The sequence below is a fragment of the Vespa velutina genome, chromosome 1 (genome assembly GCF_912470025.1).
Source record: "Vespa velutina chromosome 1, iVesVel2.1, whole genome shotgun sequence".
NCBI classification, from domain to species: domain Eukaryota; kingdom Metazoa; phylum Arthropoda; class Insecta; order Hymenoptera; family Vespidae; genus Vespa; species Vespa velutina.
The window spans coordinates 1,398,471-1,420,000 of NC_062188.1; the positions used below are offsets into that span (position 1 = coordinate 1,398,471).

At 29.0% G+C, this 21,530-nt stretch overlaps 5 protein-coding genes across 8 annotated transcripts in view; all 5 read right to left on the bottom strand.

The window, feature by feature from the left end:
- Positions 1–562: 562 nt before the first annotated feature.
- Positions 563–2,725, bottom strand: LOC124950944 (elongation of very long chain fatty acids protein 1-like). The gene is made up of 4 exons (XM_047498534.1): positions 1,994–2,725; positions 1,517–1,785; positions 1,110–1,412; positions 563–1,012 (listed from the first exon to the last, which is right to left on the bottom strand). The coding sequence occupies exons 1-4, from the start codon at positions 2,037–2,039 to the stop codon at positions 845–847; spliced, it is 786 nt and encodes a 261-aa protein (XP_047354490.1). The 5' UTR covers positions 2,040–2,725; the 3' UTR covers positions 563–844.
- A 154-nt stretch (positions 2,726–2,879) lies between these two features.
- Positions 2,880–6,404, bottom strand: LOC124950941 (elongation of very long chain fatty acids protein AAEL008004-like). The gene is made up of 4 exons (XM_047498519.1): positions 5,776–6,404; positions 5,297–5,571; positions 4,872–5,174; positions 2,880–4,780 (listed from the first exon to the last, which is right to left on the bottom strand). The coding sequence occupies exons 1-4, from the start codon at positions 5,816–5,818 to the stop codon at positions 4,613–4,615; spliced, it is 789 nt and encodes a 262-aa protein (XP_047354475.1). The 5' UTR covers positions 5,819–6,404; the 3' UTR covers positions 2,880–4,612.
- Positions 6,405–7,587: 1,183 nt separating this feature from the next.
- On the bottom strand, positions 7,588–9,162 carry LOC124950954 (elongation of very long chain fatty acids protein 1-like). Its single transcript, XM_047498561.1, has 4 exons — positions 8,903–9,162; positions 8,424–8,692; positions 8,000–8,302; positions 7,588–7,870 (listed from the first exon to the last, which is right to left on the bottom strand). Exons 1-4 carry the CDS (start codon positions 8,946–8,948, stop codon positions 7,709–7,711), a joined length of 780 nt encoding a protein of 259 aa, XP_047354517.1. The 5' UTR covers positions 8,949–9,162; the 3' UTR covers positions 7,588–7,708.
- Positions 9,163–9,775: 613 nt separating this feature from the next.
- LOC124950950 (elongation of very long chain fatty acids protein 7-like) lies at positions 9,776–11,519 on the bottom strand. The gene is made up of 4 exons (XM_047498548.1): positions 11,289–11,519; positions 10,894–11,162; positions 10,454–10,756; positions 9,776–10,282 (listed from the first exon to the last, which is right to left on the bottom strand). The coding sequence occupies exons 1-4, from the start codon at positions 11,329–11,331 to the stop codon at positions 10,115–10,117; spliced, it is 783 nt and encodes a 260-aa protein (XP_047354504.1). The 5' UTR covers positions 11,332–11,519; the 3' UTR covers positions 9,776–10,114.
- LOC124951033 (disks large 1 tumor suppressor protein-like) overlaps positions 11,107–21,530 on the bottom strand; it is a 165,945-nt gene continuing 155,521 nt past the window's right edge. For 2 of the 4 annotated variants that reach the window (XM_047498754.1, XM_047498793.1), the window contains one exon: positions 14,398–14,520. Coding sequence is in view for 3 of the 4 variants with exons in the window: in XM_047498793.1 (XP_047354749.1) it covers positions 14,513–14,520 (8 nt within the window). In the remaining variant the exon portion in view is untranslated. Of the gene's footprint in view, positions 11,238–14,397; positions 14,521–19,166; positions 20,281–21,530 lie in introns of those variants that run through there. The other 2 variants (XM_047498764.1, XM_047498783.1) reach the window with 2 other exon arrangements.

Genomic DNA, 21,530 nt, shown 5'->3' on the forward strand with positions numbered 1-21,530 from the left:
CAAATACATAATAAATAAATATATTTTCGAACCATTCATCATCGAAACATATATTCTCCATCTATAATACTATTAGAATTTAAAAAATATTATAATATAAAAATATATGCATACCATCTTATAAACAATCTAAAATTAGAATAAAGAGAATATCAATGGTTTACGATAATTACAATTAAACGACCTATTATTTTTCAATTTGATCATTATAATGAAATTATTTTTTCATGATTACCCGCGTTATAGACTATAATAAAAAATATTTAAATGTTTAAAACATTATATTAAATTTAATGCATCATAATTATTCATAATGATATAAAGAAAAAAAAAAAAACACACAAATTTTATATACGAACGAAGGATTAAATTATTTTTCCACTTAGATGTAATATCGATATTCAAAAACATTGTGGCACGAAGCAAAAAATTAATGTAAAAAAGATTGTATTACCGATGAGAAAATTTGTCCAATATGTTGTCTCTATTTTTTTTCGTTTATGAGATAAACGAAAGAGAGAGAGAGAGAGAGGGAAATTCTATTTTTGAAATAATACAAATGTTTGAAATTATTATTTTTTATATTACATCTTTCGATTCGTTCGATTTCATGCTTATTTATCTATTACATTTCTCTTTAATTTATCCTTTCGAGACATATCATTTGTCATATTTAATCGCAGACAAATAAAAAATTGAACTCTTTATTTATTATTTAATATATTTTATAATTTTAATTATTTATATATATATATATATATTAATAATATTATTTATTGTATATCCTATCAAAAAATATTCATATTACATAATTCAGATAGGTAAATATGCAATATTTACTAATTTAATTCTGTTTCGCTTTCCCAATTAAATAGTTTTTCTTGTAGAAATTATAAAATAATATGAAATTAATAAAACAATTAAAAATTACGATCGGACCAGGAATTTTAGGATAATTACAATTCGGTGAAAGCGTTTGCATGAGGTGACAAATCAATATTATGAATTGTATCTGTTTAGAAAAATAAAAAAAATCAACAATATTATCAAAACGGTTGAAATTCTAATGAAGTTTCATTGTAATGAAAATATTAGTATGTAATACTCACCATTTGAATGATAGTAATTAAAAATTTATATTGATTAGTGAAATTTTTGATATTTGAATTACATGTACTAAGAAAATAATATGTATACATTATCACGTGTACACTACAATTCACTAAAGGAATAAATGTGCCCATTCCATCGGAATAATACTTTCCAAACATCCAACCGATGAACACTGTTGAGATATGGTGATACAAATGCAGAAATGAAATCTGTCGATTTTTCTTTCGGAGCACATATACTCCTGTTTCTATTAGATCAATATGTTTTAGTAACATCGCCCACCAGCAGCCATTTAACAACTACACACAAGAACATTTGTTATTCGTCAATATATTATTAAAGAATAGTTAAATTTTTCTATGCATTAAAATACATCAATGACAGAATAGATTCCAAATAATACCTCTAATTTGACAGGATCCGTACTATAAGTGATAGGTTCGCAATATATCGAAAGGCTGGTAAACCAACCGCCCTTTATTAATTTATACACAATAAAACTGTTCATTATAATTTGAAATATATTGTAATATTTAATAAAAGTTTTTAACGAATATGGATTTCTATTCTTCATATACCGCGGTCCAAACACGAAAACGAAGAAATAATAACATAATAAAATAAATACGATTGTATAAGGTGAATAGATTATCCAATCTTTTACTCGTGGGTCTGTAAATTAAATTTTAGAAAAATGATTATTCCCTTTTTTATGTCTAATTATTTTCAATTAGAATTCCATTTTCTATGTTTTATAGATAAAAGATCGTTTCTTTGATATAATCAAATAGAATTATTCGAAGATAATTGATACATCAAATTTCGAACGATTCACATTTTCTTTAAATCGTTTTAATATAAATCTGATGGTAATACTTACCCTCGTATCCTACGATATATTGATATACTTTTTTTAATAAATCCATTTTAGAATCAGAAAGAAAAATAATAAATCATTAGTTTTATTCTCACTAGATACATAAAAGAAGCAATAACGAGTAATATAATGCCTATCTAAAAGATTATAAATGACTAAAGTGGGCAAAGAAATACATTTAAAGTTAATGGAAATAAGTATTTAATATTAATTTCGTAAGCCCCACCACAAAAGCGACAAATAATATTTTACATTTGTAATTTTGTTATAGCCATTAACAATAATAGAAATAATGAAGTCTGGATTTAAAGTCAAGAAGGTCATTCATGTATATTAATGTTTTTATTGATCGACAGTGACGATATGATTATTGCATAATTAATATTTTAATTACAAATTTTTACGCAATAATTCTAAAAAACATGAAATACAAGAGAGACAGAGAGAGAGAGAGAGAGACAAAGAGCAAAAATTGGATAATATAAGAGAGAATATATAGCGCTAAGAGATTAAAAAAGATACCTAAATAGTTCTTATCGTTGATATTTTGTTTCTTTATAAAAGCGGATATAAAAACTTCGAACGTGTAAAAAAGACATTACTCAAAATCATAAAATCATATATTTAACAGACATTTTAAAGAAATTTAACATTGACTTCTTTCCAGGTATTTCTCTCCATATTTGCAGTCTTCTAAAGTATTATAGTACTTTACCTTATTAGGAATATTTGTCCCTGGGAATTGTTTAAATAATCACTAAACGGGTAGATAAACGACACACTGCCTTACATATCGGATGTAAGGAAATAGTACGTTTGCACGTCGAAACAAGATAATTCGGTTTGATGTCTTAGACGTGATAAGTGATTTCACGAAAAACATTCAATATTTTTGGATTTATGCGATCTCTCTAGAGAAGGTTTATATACGAGCAAAAGAAATCAATTTTTTTTTTCTTCCTGTTATGTTCAACATCTTTTTCTTTTCTTTTTTTTTCTTCTTTATGTCCTTCTCTTTTTTTTTTTTTTTTTTTTTTTTTTGTCCTACTCGTATCATGACATTTTCAATCATCTTTTGGGTCATTTCATCATGGGTTCAGTTTGATTGAGATTAATTTTTGCATAGAAAACATTATTTTCGTTTCCTTTCTTTTTCTTTATTTACAATAAAAAGAAATATCTAGGATTATTTTTTAATTTCATCCTAACCGTAACAAAATATATCTCCTTTGATAAATATATATTCGATAATTCATTGAAGCTTTTAAAAAAAATAAAAAGAAAGAAAAAGTCAACCATCCATACTACAAATTAGCCAGTATAAAAAAGAATGTTCATAATTTTGTCAATAGAGTTTTATATTATTTAGCATATAATCGAATTTGACAAATCTTATTGTATGACTTTATTCACGAATAATTAATTAATTTATAAACATAATCGAGACTTATTATAATGGATCCTTGATCTTTATTGACGTAGAGATCAAGGAAAAAAAGTACATTAGTTATTCATACATAAATTGATGTCTTCTTAAATTAAATATAAAATGCCTTAACTTTCTTGTTATAAGACACACGTATATAAAATGGTATTAATCAATGTTTATTTTATGACATAATTTTTTGTTAAATAAAAAAGAAGAATATTGGAGAACAATATGTATAAAACATCTATATAATTATTCTAATAATTAATTCTATGTACACGGTATTGAGAATTGTAATTTGCATTCCGTTTCGTCCATAAGACGCAAATCATTTATCTTCATTTGCTTCCACGAACATTTTTGGAAAATAGATAATCCGTAATTTTCGAAGCGTTTTATTACGAAAGCTCGAAAATAAGCGAGTAAATTTTTTCATTTTCGATTAATGGAATTTGTATTTAATGGAGAAAACTTGTATACTAACGAATACGTCGAGTTTCGGTTGAAGCAAGAACCTGACTAAAAAAAGCAAAAAAAAAGAAAAAGAAAGAAAGAAAAAAGAAAGACCAATGAACTTTCTTTAACGACTAGGGATATTATTTTAAGTTATCGATATTTCGTTGGTTCTCATTAAAAAAATTAAATTAAATGGATTCGAGATGTATAATTTATTAATATTTTTATTAGATCATTATTCTGCGTTCTGATAAATTTGTAATTATCTAACAATCTAATGTTTCATATTTTATGAAAAATCTAATTAATTAATAAGTCAGCATTCGAAAATCATCATATCAATAATTCAATTTAAACGCTCTGTATATTGTCATTTAAATAATATATATATAATAGATTCGGGAGAAGAAAAGTCGTTTATGGCTCAATTAATTGTTTATGGAAAAAAATAACTAACTTGTAATCTTCATTTTTAATATTTTGTCTTTTGCATTCGTTCCGTTTATTATATACTAACTTATTAGATCTCTCTCTCTCTCTCTCTCTCTCTCTCTCTCTCTCTCTTTCTCTCTCTCTCTCTCTGTCCAGTTCACTCTATCAATATCTTATATCTTCCTTGGCTATATATCATGTTGATAGTAGAAAATAACATTTTCTAACTACATTAAAATTAATATTCATATCATTTTATAAAAATATAATAAATGATAAATATTAACACTTTTAATATATTAAAATTAATATTTCTTCGTATTTTTAATAGAATAATTTTTTTCATAGAAATTAAAAAACAAAATCAAATTAATTAATAGATTGATAATCATCACGTAACTAGGAATAATGGCAAATTCACAGTTCTTTACACTTTTTTTCCAGATGAAACATATCAATATTATGAATTGTACCTGTTTAAATACAAAAAATGAAGAATATATTTAATCATTCATCAAATTGAAATTTTATTATAATTTGAAAATATTTAAATCGTATACTCACCATTTGAATGATGGTAAGTATGAATTTATATCGATTGATTATTTTTCGGACATTTGGTCCGAACGTAGTAAAAAAATAATAACTGTACATCATTACATGAATGCTACAATTCATGAAAGGTATAAAAACAGTTCTTTTATCGATATAGTGTTTTCCAAACAACCAAGAGATCATCAACGTTGAGATATGATGGTACAAATGCAAGAATGAAATCTGACGATTTCTCTTTCGTAATACAAATATTCCTGTTTCAACTAGGTCAATCATTTTTGTTAACAGCACCCACCAGCAGCCTTCTAATATCTAAAGACATAAATTATTACTATCATTTATTCTATTACTATGACATATTCAATTGTTTTTCTATTTTTCTTTTTTTTTTTTTTGGAATCAGATAAATTATTGTCATAAATCTGAAGTTTTACCTCTGTATCAGTAGAGTCTGCCTTGTAAGAAATAGGTTCACAATTACTCGATAATATGTTTGATATGAAACCACTTTTTAAAAATTTATATATTATTAAACTGTTTGCCATTATTTGAAATATATTATAACATTTTATGAACGTTCGCAATGTATATGGCTTTCTGTTCTTCATGAATTGCGGGCCATAGACGAGAACAAAATAAAGATATAAAAATAGAATAAAAATAATTGGATACGGCGAATTAAATAATATCCAGTTTTTTAATCGTGGATCTGAAAATTTAATTAATTTTATGAAATGTTTTTATAATATTTCGAAATTTCACATGAAACTATGTTTAAATGATAAAAGAAAAAAAAAAATGTGCTTTTATTTATGGCATAATTAATCGATTAAATTATTCAAAGATGATAATTACGTTGATTTTCGAAAAATTCAACTTTTCCTTACGTAAATATAATAATAATATTACTTACCAACGAATTCTATAAAATAAAATAATCCATTTAATAAATCCATTTTAAATTTCAAGGAACAAAAAAATATGATTCTCCAAAGAAACAACAATGAAGAATGAAAAAAAGAATGATAGTCACTGCTTTAATTGTTCACAGAGTAATTGAAAAGAATAGTATTACAGCAAGTATTTCCTCTCTCACAGTTTAAAAAGAACTAAAGAAGTGAATAAAATATGATCATTAACGATAATAGAACTCCCCACTAATTCATAGTTCATCCCACCATTAAAGCTCTTTAGTATTCAAGGACATAGCTTATTAATATATTTAACATACAAATCATAAAAACAACATGTATTATAGTCGACACAAAATTATTTCTTAAGTCCATCTTTTATATATGTAATTATTTTTATTTATGATCGTTTATAATATTCTCTCTCTCTCTCTCTCTCTTTCTCTCTCTCTCCCTCTCCTTCTCTCTCTCTCTCTCTCTCTCTCTCTCTCTCTCTCTCTCTCTCTCGTCTCTCAACGCCAATTATAAAAACCTAATATAGACTTTAATTATACATTTTATCATGATCAATAAAAGAAGGAAAGAAAGAAAACTATATAGATAGATAGATGGATAGATAGATAGATAGAGAGAGAGAGAGAGAGAGAGAGAGAGAGAAAGAGAGAAAGAGCGAGAGACAGAGACAGAGAGAGAGAGAGAGAGAGAGAGAGAGAGAGAAAGAGACAGAGAGAGAGAGAGACAGAGAGAGAGAGAGAGAGAGAGAGAGAGAGAGAGAGAGAGGAATAATGCAGAAGTAACTACGAGATCATTCGTTATTTTCCATTCATAGATTACGTATAATAATATATTAACACCATTCAAATTCAAAGTAGTGGCATTGAATTTCAAAAATACTATCCAATATAATAAATAAAAGAAATCTACAAGTATCATTTCATATTATTCATTTCATCTTTTTCTTTCTTTTTAATTTTCTCTCTCTCTCTCCCTCTCTCTCTCTCTGCCTCTCTCTCTCCCTCTCTCTCTCTCTCTCTCTCTCTCTCTCTCTCTCTCTCTCTCCTTTCTAATCACACAAAAAATTATTCAAGTCATACGATTCGATCATTCGCCTTCAAACAAACAACAATACGCATTAAAATACCCATAATCAATTAATTCGTTCGATTTACATATAATAATCATTAAAGGGAGCTGTTCGCTGCTCACTTCGAAATAAAGTTAACTATTGAAATGGAGTTACGGTATCGTTTCTCGTTCGATCAAATGGAATCATTCGATTGAAAATTATGACTTCACGTCCATTTTATTACCATGGAATGGATATTTTTCTTTTTCATCCTCGTTTACACTAAACGGTGCATATGTCTGTTATTAAAAATTGACTGAACGGTAATCGTAATTTATTTGATATGTACGGTTAGATCCTCTATGATACCGATAATTAGTAAATAAATCTCTGTTTCGCGTTTTGTGAATTAATTTAATATGTCTGTATCAGGAAATCAGTAAATCAGAAAATCGATGGAAGCGAACTATATTCTCTCGCAACATGTTTACTGTTCACTATTGGATTATCATCGAATTCATTTTTTGTATTAATAAACAGCTTGTCGAAAAGATAAACAATTTGAAATTTTTATTTTTAATACTTTGTTCTTCGGTTTGTTCGATTTTCAAATTATTTATCGATTAAATCCTTCTATAGTTTATTCTATGGTTCAATGTTTTCTAACCCTTTTGTTCAATGTTCAATTCACGTTTCTTAAATTCAATACACGTTAAAGGATTTACGGCCTGATAGAAAATTGTACCCATTAATTTGTGTAACATTTATTAACAAAACGCAAAACTTATTTCTATAAGATACATACAGATAATTTAGAATTAAAGAAAAAAAAACATTTTATATTTAAACAATTAATATTTACAATAACTCTATCTCGTTTTTTTAGCTAAATAATTTTTCTTATAGAAATTATAAAACAAGAAAAAATTAATAAAAAGATTGAGAATCATTATCGCAGCAGGAAAATTGTCTACGTCGCAACTCGGTAAGAATATTTGAGAGATGAAACAAATTAATATAATGAATTGTACCTGTTTAGATTAAAAAAAAAAAAAAAAAAAGAAAAAGAAAGAAAAACAATAACAATAAAGTTATCAAGACACTCTGGGATCAGACAAGTTTGATCTTAACGAGAATTTTTAAATTCAAGTATTACTTACCATTTGAATGATGGTAAGCAAGAATTTATATCGATGAATAATCTTTCGGACATTTGGACCAAATGTACTAAGGAAATAATATGTGTACATTATCACGTGTACACTACAATTTATTAAAGGAATAAATGTGCTCATTCCATCGGAGTAATTCTTTCCAAATAACCAACTAACCAACACTGTTGAGATATGGTGATACAAATGCAGAAATGAAATCTGCTGATCTTTCTTTCGGAGTACAAATATTCCTGTTTCTATTAGATCAATCAATTTTGTTAAGAACCCCCACCAACAGGAATGTAATAGCTACGTAGAAAAAAACATTTGTTATCCATTTTATTATTACGGCGTACTTAATTTTTTCTTTTTTTTTTTTTTTTCTATATATTAATTTAATTGTATGGTTGAAATAAATCTCAAATGATACCTTTATACTATCAGGATCTGTACCGTACTTCATAGGTATGCAATGTAACGGAATCGTGGTAAACCAACCGGCACTTAGTAATTTATGAACAATATAATAATTTATCACTATTTGAAAAATATCGTAACATCTAATAAACGTTTTTAAAGAATATGGCTTTCTATTCTTCATAAATCGAGGACCACAAACGAAAATAAAATAGAGATATGAAAAGATTATAAAAATAATTAGCCATGGATTAAATAGTATCCAATCTTTTACTCGTGGATCTGAAAATTAAATTGCTTTTGTCAATGGTCCTTTCTTTTCTAATGTTTAATCTATTCCATTTGAAATTTCACATGTCATGTTTTAACGATAAAAGAATCCTTAATTTAAACATCACTGGTCGTCATAGAATTACTTAAGGATGACTAATACCATTGAATATTTTGTAAGATTTCATTTTCTACTTACGTAAACATAATGATAATACTTACCACCGATAGTTATCAAATAATTAGTGATATTATTTAATAAATACATTTTAAACTCTTCGTAAGATACAGTGGTTAAAAAAGAACTACTTCTAAACTTAATTCTCACTATGGTTAACAGTTAAAAACAGTTATAATGAACCATGTATAGTCTATCGAAGAAATTAAAAGCTATTGAAGAAGTAATTGTATTATATTTTTTCACGATAGAATATAACATTCTTCCACCAGTTATCACTTTTACACTGATTGTTCTACCGTAAGACCTGGTATATATATTATACTCTCATAGATGTCATTATTGTAATGCTTGCAAAAATTAGAATAATAATAAATAATGAAAATGAGGTTTCTAATGAGTCCATACTATATATGCGTATACTATATATGCGTATACTATATATGCATAGTATATATATATATATATATATATATATATATATATATATATATATATATAATTATTAAGTAATCAATTGTATATATAAATATACTATTATACACTATATATATATATATATATATATATATATATATATATATATATATATATAGTATATAATAGTATATTTGTATATATAATTGATTACTTATTAATTATTTACTATGTATAATATATTCTACTAGTATCTATTCTTATTTATAAATTTTAAAATGATTATAAAAAAGTGAATGAGTGGGAGGTGTTTGTGCGTGTGAAAAAGAGAGAGAGAGAGAGAGAGAGGGTGAGAGAGAGAGAGAGAGAGAGAGGGGGAGAGAGGGAGAGAGACAGAGAGAGGGAGAGAGGAAGAGAGAGAGAGATGGAGAGAGAGAGAGAGAGAGAGAGAGAGAGAGAGAGAGAAACAGAGCATAAATCGGATACAGATAACCAAATAATTTATCGAAACAATCAATTTATTTCTTTATACAATTGTATTTAAATATTGCAAACATGTTAAAAAGATATTACATAAGGATTTAAAGACCTACATGTTTCTGTCATTTAATATTAATTAATTGTCTTGAGATCAACTATTTTTCAAATACTTTATGTCCAAATTCAATTCATTTTTTTATTCGCCAATATCATATCGCACAAAAATTTTTATTTATTTAATGATATAGTTATTGCATTTAAATACTTACGATACTTCCAATATTCGACATTAGTTAAGATCTTCGTCCTTTCCTTTTGCAAAAACGAATTTTCTTTTTTTTTTTAATACCTCCTCTTATTTATTTATTTTTCGTTTTTGAATTCTTGTAAGTTTTCATATAGAAGTTAAGGAACAATAATAAGTTTATGATTAAGTTAATAAACATAATAAAACTTGCTAATTTCGGGACTTTACAATCCGGTAGAAATGTTTGTAGAAGATATATTAGCAGTATGACGAATTGTACCTAAGAGAAGAATTAAATTAGCGAGGTATGCATTTATGCGATAGGACGAGAAGGATGAGTGTTATAGGGTGAAAGGTAGGAGGGAGGAGAAAGAAAAAAAAAATAAATATAAAATAAAAATAAAAAAGGATCGATTTTTTATATAAAAAATCATTAACCTCTGAAACTAACCATTTGAATAATAGTCAGAATTGGCTTGTAGGGTAAAATCAGCTTTTGTATTTCTGGGCCCAACGATGATAAAAAATAATATGCATACATAATGACGTGGACGCTACAATTTAACATTGAAATGGAAGCAGCCATTCCTGCAGCGTAAAATCTTATACATAGCCAAGCTAGAAACGCTGTTGTAATATGATGATACACGTGTAAAAACGATATCTGATTATTTTTTTTTCGTAGCACGAATATCCCTGTTTCGATCAGATCTATCATCTTTAATATCATCGTATACCATATCGCTAACGCTATCTAAAAATTCATTCATTCGATTATTTATATTACATAAACTATATTCCAAATTTCAAATGATATTTAATACATCGCTTTGGAGTAATTCTAAAAGTATCTAGTAGAATAAAATTATATATAAAATTATATCGTAATACCTTCATAGATGAGGGATCCGTAGAATATATTAAGGGTACACAATAAATAAATATATTTTCGTACCATCCTCCATCTAAGAACATGTATACTATAATACTATTAGCTAAAATTTGAAAAATATTATAAAACTGAATAAATCTTTTCAATGAATAAGCAGGTCTATTATTCATATACTTGGATCCAATAAATATTGATACTATGTAAATTCCAATGATCGTTATTATTGTAGATGGAGAATCAACTAATGGCCATTGCTTCACTCGTGGGTCTAAAAATTAAATCGTCCATTTCTTTTTTCCATTTTCTCTTTCTTTTTCCTTTTTCTTTTCGTTTCTTTTACGATCTGAATTCACAAAAATACCGGAAAGTATATTTTTATAATAGATCGACTTACCCACGCCTTTTATCATATTTTCATAGATATTATTTAAATTCATATTATATATAATTTAAAACGTTCACTAAAGAGAATAGAATTCTTTTTATTCGTAATCCCAATCTAGTATTATTATACTAAAAGATTTATTATTTTAACCGATTCAATTCTTAAAATAACATCATCTCTTATTAACTGTTAGTATTAAACTAAACTGATAAAGGTATACGGCGTTTCTACTTTTATACATCGGAAATACAAGTGCCATATAAATTTCATTCATTATAAATATTCATAAGATCCAAGAATAATTCTTTTTATATGCAATTTTCATAATCTTTAAATAACGTGAATGAAAACAAAAGGATCATTTAACAATATAAATATAAATTTGAACATTTATTTTTTCAATTTGAAGTAAAAAGAATAAAATGTCAATTTTCTAATAACTATTTAAACGAAACACAAGCGTTAGTAAATATTTTTTAAATAAATATACTTAATATTAATCATATATTTACATTCAATCTGTGTTGCAAATTTTATATTGATAAATCATTTTTCTTTCAGCCTTCGAATGCCGAACTTTGCGTCGATTTATTTAGGAAAGGAAAGGAAAGAAGCTAAGACGAAAAGAAAAGAAAAAAGAAACAGATTGAGAGAGAAAAAAATTAAGGAAAGAAAATATCATTGATTAATAATCGAACGAAGATACGACATCATGGACAACAAACAATGACCTATGATTTTCTTGATTATCTCGAAGAGATATTCTAAAGGGGGGGGGGGGGGGGGGGGAAAGAAAAAAAAAGAAACAAGCAAAAAATAAAAAGAAAAAAAGCAAATAAAAAGAAATGGATAAGAACGCATACAATTCGGTTCGTTACGAAACACTTGGGTATTCATTAAAATTTTCTAAAAATCATCATATTCGACCTTCTGAACGATAGTACAGGAAATGAAATAACAATTTTATAAACTATAGTTATATAACGACAGAGGAAGAAAAAGAATTCTATTCTTTTCCTGTGTAATTGAATATACATGTGGGAGATATTTAGAAATAAAGTACGTAAATCTATATTACGTTAATGTTGGATTGACATTATGCTAATGTAACCTTAAACAATGAAAAACAATTCCCGGAAACTACGAGAAACAATTTTAATCAATTCTCTTTCCCTCTCCCTCTCTTTATATATATATATATAAATTTTTTCTACATATAAATTTATTAATTCATTTATATAAACGTATAAAAGGTTCTTTGAGTTATTAATCATAGATATTTATCGTCAATTAATTAATTATTGTTATTAAAACTTAAGGAATTAAAATATCAATAAAGAAATGATCGATAATTATTGTTATCATACTTTCTTATATTTTAAATGTTAAAAAAAGAGAAAAAAGATATGTATTATTTATCCTACAAAATGCAAAGGGTTAGTGCATTAGAAATGCGTGAGACTACGTGAATACTTTTCGTCTAGTTTCTTCGATATAAAAAAAGGGAACGGAAGGGAGAAAAGAGAGAGAGAGAGAGAGGGAGAGAGAGAGAGAAAGAAAGAAAAAAAAATCAAGAAAAAAGAAAAACAAGAAAAAAAAGTTCACGGTACAATTTCTTTTTTTCTTTTCTTTTTTTCCTTCTTTTTTTTCTCTCTTTCTCTTTTTTTTTTTTTTTTTTTTTTTTTTTTTAATTCTTATACGATCGATAGGTCGTGGAAGGTAAAGAAGAAGAAGAAAAAAGAAAAAAAAAATTGAAAAATAGAGAAGAGAGACGATAGGAAAGATCAAATTCGATTCGTTCATATCGTGTATGCGTATTCGACGAATGTGTGAGAAAATTCGCGTGACGTTCAGAAAAAAAAAAGCTTGGATTTCTTTCCTTTCCGAAGAATGGCAGTCGCACGATGATATTATAGATCGAGCTTTTCCTGTTCATAGCTACGCATACCTTACCATTACTATTATTATACTACTATATATTATACATTACTACTACTACTACTACTACTACTACTACTACTATTACTTTTACTAGTCACCACCGTATCACCGATGAAAAGCTATTTTTCCTGTCAGTAGAAAATCCAAGCGAAAATTTTTTCGCATCGCGCGATATTTTTTGACAGGCTTCTTTTCTCGCATCGTAGGAGGCGAAGTAAAGGGAGAGATGAGCTTTCGCATCGTTTCGAGCTTATCGCGTTGACTCGACGACGACGACGACGACGACGACGACGACGACGACGACGACGACGAAAAAGAACGCGTAGGTAAAAGAAGAGAAGAACGAAGAAAAGCAGCTTGTTATACGTTCAGTCACGAGAAAAGACGCAATCGCTAGTGTCTGATCTTGAGTTTTCTCTCTCTCTCTCTCTCTCTCTCTCTCTCTCTCTCTCGTACACTTATTTATTCACGAGTTTACAAAGTTTTACTTGGAAAAAATTGTTTACGTAACTTAAAACAAAAAAAAAAAAAAAGAAACAAAAAAATTTAACTGTCCCTATCAATAAATTCATATTTATATAATAATATAACGTATAAATAAATGAAATTTAAATGTGTAGAAAGATAAAAGAAATTTTTTTCTAAAAAGTACATTACAAAATTCCGCGACTGTATACATATATACATAAATTATATCGTCTTACGACGATGACAAAAGAAAAGAAAAGAAAAGAAAAGAAAAGAAAAAAAAAAAAAAAAAAAAAAAAATAAATTTGCATAAAAAGCATAAACGTCAATCAAAGACAATTTATCTAAATCTTTAAGAATCTATGCGGAATAATGAAGTTATGGAAGGATGACGAAGCATTTCTCTTTTCTCTCTGATGAGAGAAAATTAAATATTAACGTTTCGGTCGTTTCAATGAATGCGAATGAAAAATTTATTCGGAATACGCATGTATATTAGTAAATGACTACAGTCGTAAAATATTGTCTCTAAAAAACATTCGGTTTTTTTTTCGTTCTTTTTTTCTAACAGATCGAGCGAGCGATTCTAATCGATCAATCGTTCGAATTAAGATGTGAGTTTAAAAATAACGTCATGTCTATATATAGATAAATTATATATATATATATATACATATATATATATATATATATATATATATATACTTACATGATGGCTTCATTATCGACAGGCTCTTACAAAATCGTACGTGATAACACACAGGAAAATAAAACTTCATTTGCATCTTAAGAACATTTCCAATGTGAAAACTAAGCGTGACGTTTTACTCACCTGAAACAGAGAAAAGAAAGGAAAATCGATTTATCGTGATTGTTAAAAGGTGAAAGATGAAAAAGAAAAAAAGAAAAGGATTTTTTTTCTCTCTTTTTTTTTCTTTTCTTTTTTTTTTTTTTTTTTTTTTAGTCAACGTCGAAACAGAACAATTCTCGAATAATGTGTCGTATTCTCGTTAATCAGTTAGAAACTCGTATATAAGAAATAGTAATGCGAATATTTTCGCGTGCTTTACGTGTCCGTAAAATGAAATAAAATTAAAATTGTTACCGTGTCGTTTCGCCTATTGAAAAAGGCCAAGATATTCTTTTCTCGAGAATCAGATAGCATTAAAAATAACGAAAAGAATTGGTGGGCTTTCTAGGCAAAAGGATTGGAAAGGGGAAAGGGAGGGGGAGAGGAGGTAAGTACGGACACGAAATTTTGTATCGGACATCTGACAGAAGACTGGACGTGAGCTGAAACTCTGGTAAAAGAGAGACAGAGACAGAAAGAGAGAGAGGGAAAGAAAGAGAGAGAGAGAGAGAGAGAGAGAGAGAGAGAGAGAGAGAGAGAGAAAATTTTTAATATGTGGTATTCCTGCGGCGTAAAGTCTGCTCGAATCGATAAGGAAATTACTCACGGTCATTTCACAAAAATATGAGTTTCTAGTCGCTCTGCAACATCCCAAAATCCGTTTTCACTCGGGTCCTGAACAATTCGTCGAACGGGATACAAACCGACAATAGGATTTTAAAACGTTCGGCTGGGAGTGAAAGTGTACCGGTGGATGAATTTGCCCTTCCGTATCTGCCGTTTTCGTTATACGTTTATCCATCAAAAACACACGGCTTGCTCGACCTGTCCGTTCCAATCGTCTCGATGAATTAGTAGAAAAACGTTTTTCGAATTTTATTTGCTCAAAGCGTTATAGTTATTAAATAAATCTTATTTACTTTATTTTTCGAATCGGCGTCGAAATATTTTCCCCCTTTTATTCACATCCAAAATATTCAAAAATACGATTTGTAATTATTTCCTTTCCCATCCTCTTTTCATTTTTTATCTCTTTTTTGTCATTTATTTATTTTTTTTCTGTTTTTTCTTCTTCTTCTCCCTCTTCCCCTTCTCTTTACGGCTTACAAGTAACATATTTTTTTCTTATAGATTCTTCAAATAAAAGACATTGTTATCACCTCTTTTTTTTCCCTACTCGAAATCATTTTTTGTCCTATTTTTTCTTTTCTTCCTTTTTTTTTTCTTTTTTCTTTTTTTCCTATGGCTCGATTAACAATTCTATGTGTCTTCATCGGATAGAATTATTTATTCCTATTTATATTCGTGTGACCGGACGAGCATTAAAGTGAATACATTAAAGTAACTTAATTTATAAAAATGACTTGCATTGGCGTATGAAGCTAATATATTTATAAAAGGTAGTAGTCTGTAAAAGATTTGACCTATGCTCTAGCGATAGATATGACGATAAAATGTTCAAACTACGTTTTGCCGAGCTCATATATAATTTGATTAAATAATATATTGAATGGATAATTTGTTATTATTCTATGTAAATTACTGAGAAAGTATCAGTTATGTCGACATATCGAATTCCATTAAATACTTTCGAGAGACGAAAAAAAAAAAATTCGACGGTAGTAACGTTTCGCATTTGAATGAATTGAATAAAGCAGCTTTCGAAATGAAAACCAAACTGGAACGTTTGTTTTATAACGAGAGCTCTCAGTTTCTTCTTTTCTTCTTTGTTCTTTTTCTTTTCTTTTTTCTTTTTTTACATAACCCACCGATTCGAACTCTTTCACGGAGTCCATTGTCTTTCATTCGGCAATCGTTGTTGAAATTTTTAAACGAATATGAATTTTTTCCCTTCGAACGATCTCGCAATGATATATTATCGAACGAAATAATAAGATATAGGATGGGTCAACAAATGTATCTAAGCTTTCGCAATTTCTTTCACGATATTATAGAAGAAAAAAAATAAGGAAGGAAGAAAGAAAGAAAAGCAAAAAAAAAAAAAGGAGGAAAAAAGAAAGAAAGAAAGAAAGAAAGAAAGAAAGAAGTCTAATTAATCTTTAAAATAACTTATGTAAGACACCTCGATTCATCTTCTATTAATCGATAAAAGATAAATTGTCTTAAAATAATGTCCATCGTCTTGGCCATTCATACATTTCATTCATTGATTCATTCGATTTCGATGACGTGTTAGTGGAATAAGAGTGGAACGAAGAAGCGAGAACGAGAAGCGATAGTAGACGACGTAAGCGCTTTTAGACGAGTAATAGTAATAGCATCAGCAGCACCAGCAGCTCCAGTAATAGCAACAGCAGCAACAACAACACCAGCAACAGCAACGACATCGGTAACAACTATAGCAACAACCCTAGGAAGCTTTTGTTTCGCAACAGGGGGTGTTCCTAGCTACATATACATACATACATACATATATATATATATATATATGTGTATATATATATATATATATATATATCGTATCTTCATATTGTACGTTGTCGACTCTCCCTCATTGTCCTAACAGCCCACGACATAGCTTGGCACGGCTGGCAGTGCTACCGACCGCAACAATGACGCATTTACACGTGCAAACGTGAAGTACTCAGCCTGTACTATTCTCTGCGCAATCAGCGACCGACTTTAAGCTCGTTATGTATTCGATTAAGTTGTTTTACCATCTTTCCTTTATATCCATCACGTAGGAGGATGACGATAATGACAATGACGACAAATCTCTAAGCAATCTAATTGTCTCATATTATCTTTCTTCTTTGATCGTTCAAATATTATTTATTTTCTTTTCAATATTTCTTTTTTTTTTCCTTTCAATTTATCTTTCATAACTCGTTAGATAATCAATTAACGACCACTTGAAAGAATTTTTTTTTTTTCTAACCCTAATTATGCCTCTAAAACGACTCAGACCAACTTTAATCTCAATTGAAAGAATTTTGAATATTTTTTTTCTTTTCTTTTTCTTTTTTTTTGTTTTTTTTTTGTTTTGCGTAATCAAAATTATTCATTCCGTATAAATAGCGTGCTGTTCGAAGTGCCTGAGATCTTGAGTGCAACTCAAGTGTACAACTTGAAATTATTTTGACACAACATTATGTGCACGGCTACGCTTAAAACAAATGTCAAATGATCTTTTTACTTTATCTAAATGATATAGAAAATTTTGAACAGGAGAGAGAGAGAGAGAGAGAGAGAGAGAGAGAGAGAAAATCAGTGCAAAAATGTAGTGCTTGTTGGGAAGCCAGGATCGAGTGAAGAAAGTTTTCATCGCGTCGGTTGGTACAGAGAAAGAATATTTTTCTTAGCAAACGGCCGAGGAAAACCAAGAGAGAGAGAGAGAGAGAAAGAGAAAGAGAAAGAGAAAGAGAGAGAGAGAGAGAGAGAGATAGAGGTGGGAAAATAAAGGATGAGAAAAAGGCGTCGGCACGAGATAAGACGTTGAGAATCGCCTCGATTTAGTAACGACCACTACACTGGGCTAGGCGTCTTATAAAAGAAAACTCGATTACTCGTCTCTAGAGAACCGGATGGAGTTCATAAGATGGATTTTACGGATTTACAACGCTAATAAACTTTCCTGATAAGCTTGCACCTTCCGATCTTCCGGCAATTCATGGAAAATTCTATGCGCGTGGGTCTATGTATGTATTATGTATTTATATATGTATTTATGTATATACAGTATGTTAGAAGAGAAAGATATATATATATATATATAGATAGATAGATAGATAGATAGATAGATAGATAGATGGAGAGAGAGAGAGAGAGAAAGAGAGAGAAATAAGATTTACGACCGAACTCCGAACATAATTCTTATTCGATAATTTATATAAAAAGAAATTAGAATAATATCAATAATTCTATTGAAGATCGAATCATTCCATAAATGACAAAAAGAGAGAATGAGTAAGTATGTGTGTGTACGTGTAAAAGAGAGAGAGAAGAAGCTTATTTTCAATTCCTTTTTGCATTTACATGATATAGGGATTACAAATTCAACGGGCCGTAATGTATATGTCAAATTAATATGAAAGGTAATGCAAAAACGTACAAGTAACCGTTTTAATAGGAAGAGTAAAAAATCGTCTCTTATTCATTTTGATCGAAGTAACAAATGATCGCTCCGATCGTATTCTATTCTACTTAATCAACTAAAGGAAATTCTTTAACCTTTGATGTTTTAATTGTCAAGTCATGGTGAAGGTTATATTTGAATGCAAAGCGCTCGAATAAGGGAGTGATGAAAGAGAGAGAGAGAGAGAGAGAGAGAGAGAGAAAGTGAAATTGAATTAAAATGAAATAGTCTGCGTCACATATTTGAATCAATCCGAAAGCATATGATTATTTCTATCAAACTTCGCATATATTATAAAGTATCACGGAATATACATTATTATTTCTCTTTCTCCAACATCTCTATCGCATATTTGAAATATAAAAGATAAATAAATCTGTCTGATAAATAATCTGAATGAAAAAACAAGGAGAATATTGTTCTAATGTAAATTTGTTAAATAATTTTTCTTCGGAATTTTCGAAAGAAAACAAATAATAAATAAATAAACGAAAGAATGTAAAGTAAAATAATAAGAATAAGAAGATAAGAGGAGGAATAGAAAAGAAGAAAAAAAAAAAAAAAAACAGAAAAAAGGAAACATATCGAGTTAAATAAATATTCTATAACTTTGCGGATTTATAAAGAAAAATACATGATATATCGGAAAATTCCATTCTTCCTATATTCAGTTCAACCCGATCACATTTTAAACGCAAGACGTGAGAATATTTCGAGCGGAAATAATGTAAATGTATGTATATGTGTTATACGTGTATATGTATACACGGATACGTCATACGTACGTGCGTACATACGTATATAAGTAGAAACCATGAGACTTCGTTTCTACGATTTGGAACGGGATTTTCTTAGAGCCTTGGTAAATCGCTTACCTTAGGATTTATGCATCCAAAATAACGAGAATCGTTCGTGTAAAACACGTTACGTATTTTAGTCTTATTTCGCGCCTTTGAAAAGGTTTTGGCTACCATATTTGAGATTACTTTACTACGAGAATATAATTTAGGTGTCTTGCTACGACGATGTATACACACACACACACACACACACACACACAGACACACACAAGCATGTATTGCCTATTTCCTTGAAATACTTTTGCATATTAGACATTTTCAAAGTATCGACGGCGATAATAACTGTACAAACAAACGTAACAAGAAATGAGATCAATTATTGTACGACAGATTCGTTCTCATTTACATTTTCTTTTATTTCCTTTTCTTTTTTCTTTTTATCTTTTGTCGCTCGATTCCATTTCTTTTTCTTTTAATTTCTTTTTATTTTTCTTCTTCTTCTTCTTCTACTTTCGTTATTTATTCTCTCTTAAATTTTGATAAGAAAATAATGTACCCCGCAAGGTGAATTAGTGAATTAATCGATCGAGAGAAATCTAAGTGAAGCGATAAGAAAATCTTAATCCTTGTAGAAAAGGTTAAAGAAATTTTCTCATAAATTTGTTCCACTCGAAATGCTCGTCGTACTACGGTTATCAACGAAGCGAACGAATCGTTGCTGAGGGATTAAGGTCGTCGTCATCGTCGTCGTCGTCGTCGTCGTCGTCGTCGACGTCGTTGTTCCACTCTTTTCGAAGAGACCGCTCGCGCGGTACTCGGCACGATGCAGTTCCGACTACTGATAATCTACTCGTATGAAAAGAAAAAGGAGGATTAGAAATAATGAAAGAAATGGGGAGAGAAAGAAGAATAAGAGAATGAAGAAGAGGAGGAAGAAAAAGAGGAAGAAGAAGAAAAAGAAGGCGACGAAGGCGAAGGAATAGAAGATGAAGAAGAAGAAGAGGAAGAAGATGAGAGAAAAGAAAAAAAAACGAAAAGAAAAGAAAAGAAAAGAAGAAAGAAAGAGAAATTCTATAAGTAAGAGGCTATAATAAATTTTCGAGAAATTAAAAGCAACGCTATAAAACGGCATTGATAGTATCTTGCGTACGACGAGCGGTAAAGTCAACCATAACCATTTTTTCGACTATCCACGGAAATGAAATCTCTTTAATATAAAAATCCAATACTTACGGGAGAGAACGACGAACGGAATAATTCGTAGAAAATTCATGAAGATCTCTACCGTCAAAGGGAATAAAAAGTGAATGAAAAATTTCCTTCGTTCCTTCGTTCGACTAAGATTATCTTGAAATACGAGAGAAACAAAGATACGTTCGTTTAATGAAAGAGAGATAAATAAATGAATAAATAAAAATAACGAACTATTTTTAACATCTCCCTCAACCTTCCCGCTCATCCATCCCCTCCTCTCCTCTCCCTCCCCGCCACTCCAACAATAGCAAATTACTTTTTGAGAAATAATAAAAATGTTACGAGGATGTGATTCAATTTATAAAAAAAAAAAAAAAAAAGATACGTTATCGAAGGCTTTAAATTATTTCGATGAATAAAAATTAACGACGACGTATCGAAATATTCGTCAATTTCTGTATGCCATTTATATATTATTACAAGCGAATTAATACTTATAAAATTCTTCTATAATTAGAACTATAACACATTCTCACATGCATGTTGGAAAAACATGACGATGATAGTAAATCATAAACGTACATACGTAGATGTATACGTTCATACAATCTAATTCATCGATAAATTAGACAATAATACAATATCGTACGATGCAAATCACAAAGATAAAGATTTACGAGCGAGCGTAGAGAGAGAGAGAGAGAGACGAGGGACGAGAGAGGGGGTGGAAGAGAGAATGAAAAAAAAAGAAGAGAAAGGATAAAAAAAAAGGGAAAGGGGAGGATGAGAGGAAAGAACAAAAAAAAGAAAAAACGCGACAAATAGAAACACGAATTTCGTCTAATAGTTGGGCCACCGTGCCGATGCATTTCGATGTCCTATTTCCCGTATGCTCGACCCGC

Bases quoted from the DNA above. Each gene is read 5' to 3' on its own strand.
- LOC124950944 (XM_047498534.1), bottom strand. From the start codon at position 2,039: ATGGATTTATTAAAAAAAGTATATCAATATATCGTAGGATACGAGG. The intron at 1,786-1,993 runs GTAAGTATTACC...TTTAATTTACAG, and splicing joins ATATATCGTAGGATACGAGG to ACCCACGAGTAAAAGATTGG. The intron at 1,413-1,516 runs GTATTATTTGGA...TCTTGTGTGTAG, and splicing joins CGGATCCTGTCAAATTAGAG to TTGTTAAATGGCTGCTGGTG.
- LOC124950941 (XM_047498519.1), bottom strand. From the start codon at position 5,818: ATGGATTTATTAAATGGATTATTTTATTTTATAGAATTCGTTG. The intron at 5,572-5,775 runs GTAAGTAATATT...TTAAATTTTCAG, and splicing joins TTATTTTATAGAATTCGTTG to ATCCACGATTAAAAAACTGG. The intron at 4,781-4,871 runs GTGAGTATACGA...GTATTTAAACAG, and splicing joins TACTTACCATCATTCAAATG to GTACAATTCATAATATTGAT.
- LOC124950954 (XM_047498561.1), bottom strand. From the start codon at position 8,948: ATGTATTTATTAAATAATATCACTAATTATTTGATAACTATCGGTG. The intron at 8,693-8,902 runs GTAAGTATTATC...TTTAATTTTCAG, and splicing joins TTATTTGATAACTATCGGTG to ATCCACGAGTAAAAGATTGG. The intron at 8,303-8,423 runs GTATCATTTGAG...TTTTCTACGTAG, and splicing joins CAGATCCTGATAGTATAAAG to CTATTACATTCCTGTTGGTG.
- LOC124950950 (XM_047498548.1), bottom strand. From the start codon at position 11,331: ATGAATTTAAATAATATCTATGAAAATATGATAAAAGGCGTGG. The intron at 11,163-11,288 runs GTAAGTCGATCT...TTTAATTTTTAG, and splicing joins AAATATGATAAAAGGCGTGG to ACCCACGAGTGAAGCAATGG. The intron at 10,283-10,453 runs GTTAGTTTCAGA...TTCTTCTCTTAG, and splicing joins TTCTGACTATTATTCAAATG to GTACAATTCGTCATACTGCT.